This window comes from Zingiber officinale, chromosome 4B (assembly GCF_018446385.1).
Source record: "Zingiber officinale cultivar Zhangliang chromosome 4B, Zo_v1.1, whole genome shotgun sequence".
NCBI classification, from domain to species: Eukaryota; Viridiplantae; Streptophyta; class Magnoliopsida; order Zingiberales; family Zingiberaceae; genus Zingiber; species Zingiber officinale.
The window spans coordinates 135,491,771-135,497,872 of record NC_055993.1 but is presented as its reverse complement, the minus strand read 5'-3'; the positions used below and the strand labels follow the sequence as shown (position 1 = coordinate 135,497,872).

General features: G+C 35.9%; 1 protein-coding gene across 1 annotated transcript; it reads left to right on the top strand.

Annotated features, from left to right (window-relative positions):
* The first annotated feature begins 341 nt into the window (after positions 1 to 341).
* Positions 342 to 5,608, top strand: LOC121976899 (probable L-ascorbate peroxidase 6, chloroplastic/mitochondrial). Its single transcript, XM_042529300.1, has 12 exons — positions 342 to 559; positions 642 to 770; positions 1,537 to 1,657; positions 1,727 to 1,827; positions 1,920 to 2,007; positions 2,483 to 2,550; positions 2,625 to 2,711; positions 4,160 to 4,234; positions 4,308 to 4,385; positions 4,477 to 4,581; positions 4,711 to 4,797; positions 5,360 to 5,608. The coding sequence occupies exons 1-12, from the start codon at positions 374 to 376 to the stop codon at positions 5,510 to 5,512; spliced, it is 1,278 nt and encodes a 425-aa protein (XP_042385234.1). The 5' UTR covers positions 342 to 373; the 3' UTR covers positions 5,513 to 5,608.
* The last annotated feature ends 494 nt before the right edge of the window (positions 5,609 to 6,102 follow it).

Below are 6,102 nucleotides of genomic sequence, written 5' to 3'. Positions count from 1 at the left end.
TTATATGCATAAAAAATATAAGAAAAATTCATCAAAACTGCAAACTCCATGTAATTAGTATGGATTTGTTAACTGGTCAATTGCACGGCTTTAAAATTAAAGATGGAGTTAATCATCCAAATGCATGATCAATTAGAGCAAAAGATAATATTATTGATATCAAGTTGTTCAGTATCGTCAGTAATCTGAGAGCTACTTATGACAAAACTTCTAATAAAAAATAAAAAAATATATAACTTTGATGAATACCTTTCAGAAAAAAGTAAAGTAATAGGGGTCGAAATGATTATAAATTTAGCTTTCTGAGTATAAAAGGAATCGTTGGTGGGGTCGAACGGTATTCTTCCCGCGAGCCATTAGGAATTGGAAGCGGATGATGGCCGAACGGCTCTCTTCGTCCGTGGCCCACTGCCTCCTCCCCGCCCCCAATCCGCCGCGCGCCGCCGCCCTCCCCCACCGCCGCCGCGGCTGCCTCTCTCCTTCCCGTTCTCTTTCGTCCGTCACTGCCCTCCTCCTCGCCTCTCCCCCGCTAGCATCTCCTATCCCCTGCCGATTCCAGGTCTGCTCGCCCTTCTGCCTTCCTCCTCCTCTTCCATAGCGCTGATGCTCGATTCGTGCTTTCTCCGCTGCAACTTCCACAGAGGCTGGCGGTTGGCGGCACTGGAAGGGTGATGTCGGTGCCGTGCACGGATACCGACCCGGCGCAGCTGAGAAGCGCGAGGGAGGACATCAAGGAGCTTCTCAACAAAACCTTCTGTCATCCTATTTTGGTATTCTTTCCTCGTTATGATACTAATCTGACTCTGAATCTCTGAGACGATAACTTATGCTTATGATTTCCGCATCTCACTGATCCAACTGTTACATTGTGGCTAATGACCATTTTTTTGAAATTATATACCACTCTGGGCTGATTTATTTTGCTCTTTCTAGCAAGTTTTCTAGATTTGATTAGGCCTTGGTGATAGTGATTTCCTTTTTGGAGAAGCATAGTTGTTTTGCGTATGAATGTTTGATGTCCGGATTATGCTTTTTAAGTTAGACAAATCTTATACCAAGATGCTGGGTCTTCTTCTTCCTCCTCTCTCTTTTAATAACGGCCTTTATGGGGGCAAGCACATAATGGAATGATGGGGAAGTAAGGACCTAGCCTGTTTAGCATGAAGATATTCTAAGGCAACTCTCCATTAAGAATTATCAGGATTCTAGGCATACAGCTACCCATCACATTATGATAAGTGATGCCTTAACCCTTTCTGAACAAGCTTATGCTTTAATATTCTGGGTTCTACTTATCTAGCCCAGTTTTGATTAAAATCAAAACCAGTTGTAGTTGATGTTAATCCACAATTATGGAAAAAATTCCGACGCCATATGCATCTATTAGCAAGATTAGTGTTCCAATATGAAATTTTATAGATTCATCAAGGATTCAAGGTTATCTAGTTTCTAAATCAGCGGATCATCATTACTATATAAAGCTTGCTTTACAATTGTACATGGTAAGGTAACATTTGATAGATCCATGGCTAATAGGTTCGTTTGGGATGGCATGATGCTGGTACATACAACAAAAATATTGAGGAGTGGCCAAAATGTGGTGGAGCTAATGGAAGCTTGCGATTTGAAATAGAACTGAAACATGCAGCCAATGCTGGTAATCACTCATTTGCAAACAGAATTTGAATTCCTATTGAGCTCGAGTGATGCCATCTTAGTACTACAGGTCTTGTAAATGCTCTAAAGCTTATTCAGCCCATTAAGGACAAGTACCCAAACATTACATATGCAGATTTATTCCAATTAGCCAGTGCTACAGCAATCGAGGTTATTTTCTTAAACTACGTGCATTAAGTGCTACTCACTTTTAATCTAGTACTATATTATTATACTGAAGTTTTTATTTTATGTTGTCTCAGGAGGCTGGTGGGCCCCAAATTCCTATGAAATATGGAAGGCTAGATGTTTCCGGGCCTGAACAGTGCCCAGAGGAGGGCAGACTTCCTGGTGAGAAAGTAGAAATGCATACATTTTGAATTTTTCATTAGGTGTTTGTCTTTGAATATTTACTCATTTCTGGGCATTCCGTCATTAAAACTAACCTATGCAAGTTTGTAAAACACTTTTGGAACTAAAGACACTATTCTAACATCATTTATACTTGTGTAGTTCTGTTGAAGTGCGTCTCTGGAGAAATTTGAAATTCTACTAATCATTTGAGCTTCTACTGTTAGAAGAGCCTTTTCTTAGCACTATCACAAAAGTTAAAGTGCATTTTTAACTAAAAATCGAAGCTAAAGTAGATCACCAACTTTGTCCAACATCAGCTAAGTAGATCTCATGGTCATGATGTGTTTCTATTTTATATCCTTGTTCATGAAATTATGCAGATAGCTGCTTCAAAATCAGCATCTGTTTTAAGTGTCCTAGGATTGAGTTATCTAAAACACATTCAAGATTTGAGGTATAAGATTTGTTTCAGATGCTGGCCCACGCTCACCTGCAGATCATCTTCGAGATACATTCTACAGGATGGGCCTCAATGACAAGGTCTGTATCATGTAAAACTTTCACATGGATTGCTTGAGAAAATCTCTCTTAATCTTCTTGTATTTGTCCTGCAGGAGATTGTGGCCCTATCCGGTGCTCATACACTGGGACGGTCCAGACCAGATCGTAGTGGTTGGGGAAAACCAGAAACTAAGTATACAGTATGTTGGCAGCTTTTTAGCTTGTGTTTGATTGACAATAACCACACATTTGGTTCGCATAAATAATAATTCTATTTCTTATGAATTTTTATCTTACATTTGGTTTGAAAAATATCCCAGATCCAAATTTCTATGAAAAATTTGTAACTCATCTTAGTCATTCCTCCCATAGACCTAACTGATAGCTTTTTTTAACTTATCATATTTGTTTTTTTCTTCTGAAAATTTGCTAAAGAAACTTTTTTGCTGCTAGGATATTTTGGTCTTATGAGGCTGTCCAATGTCTATTACTTGATAATAAATCATCCATTCCATTCCATCAATCAAATTATGGATTATATATTCCTTTTATATCTCTACTATTTCATTTTTTCAAGAATAATTATTTTTATTCCTACTCAGTTCCATTCATGAACCAAACATGGTTCCTTAAATATCAAGTATTTTATTTTAAAGGAGCAATAGTGACTGTTGTTTAAGGTGATGATCAATAAGAAATCTTCTACCTTGTCATCTTTGAAATATTTCCAGTAGAAATTTTTTCTTGGATGGCATAAGTTCAAGGTTCATGTCATTTAATTAAATAAATAAATTTGACTAAATATCACTTCCTTGTGAGTTTGAAGTTAGTTGTAGAAATTAACATCTTGAAACAAATTTAGTTGCCTTGATATGTTTGGAGGATAAGCTGACAAAACTGAAAACTCCTGGAAAACCAGAAAAATGGAAGATGCAATTACTCTAGTAAGCTAGCGGCGCAGACAAGTTATGCTTTAGCTTAAATTCGATGAGCTATTTTATGTACCTTAATCTTCTTTGTCTATCACTGAAAAAAAAAGAAAATAAGCAATTCAAAAACAACTTTCATATCTTGTTAACTTGTATCCATTAAAGCTAATTAAACAACAATAATATTTGGCCTTTAATTCTCTTTAACATTCCTACATCAACATTGAACAATGCTAGTATTTAAATAACTTTTATCCATTAAAGCTAATTAAACAACAACAATATTTGGCCTTTAATTCTTTTAAACATTGCCAAGTCAACAGTGCTAGTCAAAAACCATTATAGGAAGAAGTTTTGCCTCATTGCTTCATTATGGACTTAATCTGAAGCCTTTTCCCCTTGTCCCTACAAGCTTTTGCTACATTGTTCATGCATCTCCAGTTCAGTTCTCTAATGTGCTTATCAATATGAAATGTTCATTTGGAACACTCCAAGTAGCTTGCAAAGTTGCATTGATATAAGCATGTGACATGTTTTATTTCTACCTTTATTTTTAAATGGAAATGACAATATCAGGAAACAGAAGTGCTTTTAGACTAATTATAGGATGTTTGCTTCGTTCTATGTTTCAAAAGGATTCTTCTTTGCTGAGAATATAGTTAACATTCCTTTCGTAAATTTGCTAATATCCCTGCTCGATTTGTCAAATTTATTGATAGAAAGATGGGCCCGGTGCACCTGGTGGGCAGTCATGGACAGTGCAGTGGCTGAAGTTTGATAATAGTTACTTCAAAGTAAGTTTCTTCCTAATCCCTCTTTGGATTGCCCAAAGTTTTATCAGCAAAATTAACTTCCAGAAACCCTTAGGAAATCAAAGAACGAAAAGATGAAGACTTGCTAGTTCTGCCGACAGATGCAGCCCTATTTGAAGACCCAAATTTTAAGGTAAATACACAATTTCTTTCTTAACAAGTAACTATTCTACCATTTCCCAAAAGCATCCAACTTGCTCTTTTATCACACATACAATCTGTAGGTCTATGCTACAAAATATGCAGAGGACCAGGATGCATTTTTCAAAGATTATGCTGAAGCTCATGCTAAACTGAGCAATTTAGGTGCCAAATTTGATCCTCCGGAGGTAGTATTAACACTTAAAATGATAATTCATACATAGACAAAATTTTTTTTTGATGCAAAGTAGTTTCCCCCGTAAATTTCTTTTGCACAAACTCTGTGATTTCGTCTTAGCCATTTCTTTTTTTTTCAGGGGATATCTATAGCTGATGATTCAAAGCCTGTTACCGCAGCAGCAACTGCAGAGCCATTTGTTGCAGCCAAGTATTCTTATGGAAAGGTACAAGATTATCTTGACCTGCCTTGCTTGCTCAAAATGTGAATTTCTTGAAAATTGAATGTTGTGGTTCTGGACATCTGCCCCTTGCTCCCGTGGCTGGACCTACGCAAATGAACATGTGTCTGAGGGCTCGCCGGGAGTCATCCCAGCAAGACCTCATAATCCCTTCTATCAAAAGAATAGAAAAGAAAATGATAGAAAGAGTCCTCTCACACCATTGCCATATCCTAGTATTTATAGAAGATGGTAGCCCAAACCCTAATGAGTTATTGGATCTCGATGGTTACAGGTCATGTGATATAGTCTGCGAATTGGATCTAACACATATATGCTGGATCTTATTCATTGGAGAGTGGAATAGAGGAGAAAGCTATCTCTTGCAATGCAGCAAGGAATAAATAATAAGGATGATTATCATAATTATAAAATAACAGGAAAATATTTAAGATTTTTTTTTTTTAAATGTGGAATAGAATCGTTTTGTTATGAATCATCTAAAGATGTTGAGATTTGGCTTACAAAAAGTATCTAATAATATAGGAAACTTGTATGTGAATTGCAGAGGGAGCTCTCTGAGACAATGAAGGCTAAGATCAGGGCAGAGTACGAAGGATTTGGCGGCAGTCCAGATAAGCCTCTCAATTCTAATTACTTTCTAAATATCATGATCTTGATCGCAGGATTGGCCTTCGTGACATCGCTAATTGTAAACTGAGTGTTTCTTTTCTGCGTGTTATGAAAGTGTATTTATAAATATTAATCGACTGAGTTTATTTCTATTTGGAATTGAATAAATTAAAATTTGATTAAACTGCTGAAATGTGGATATGCCATTTGCGTTTCCTCAGGATATTCGATTTGAATGGACATGCATTTGATGGATTTACTATGATGTATTATATATATAAGACACTTTATTGGCAAAAATACTTTCTCTTGATAACGCATGTTTGTTTTAATAATTTAATTTATTAATACTTTATCAACAAAAAGCACTTTCTTGTTAATCTCTCGGCAAAATTCTAAATTACGGTGAGCAATTTAGAATGAGTCAACCCTTAACAATTTTTTTAAAAAGTTTTAGTTGGCATCGTGTACGAACTAATGTTAGAGTGATCAGTTTGACTTTATAAAAAAAATTTTAGAGTGATCGGTTTGACTTTATAAAAAAATTTCATCAATTATTAGGATAAATTAAAAAATATTTACAACATATAATTTATCAATCTAACATTTTTAGGTCAATTGTTTATTAAGAAAAAAATCAAGTTAATCATTTACAAGAGCAGGATAAATTCGGAAGCG

Excerpts from the sequence above, each read along its gene's own strand:
- LOC121976899 (XM_042529300.1), top strand. The coding sequence starts at position 374 with ATGATGGCCGAACGGCTCTCTTCGTCCGTGGCCCACTGCCTCCTCCCC. Across the intron at positions 1,658-1,726 it reads GAAACATGCAGCCAATGCTG|GTCTTGTAAATGCTCTAAAG; the intron begins GTAATCACTCAT and ends TTAGTACTACAG. Across the intron at positions 1,828-1,919 it reads CCAGTGCTACAGCAATCGAG|GAGGCTGGTGGGCCCCAAAT; the intron begins GTTATTTTCTTA and ends ATGTTGTCTCAG.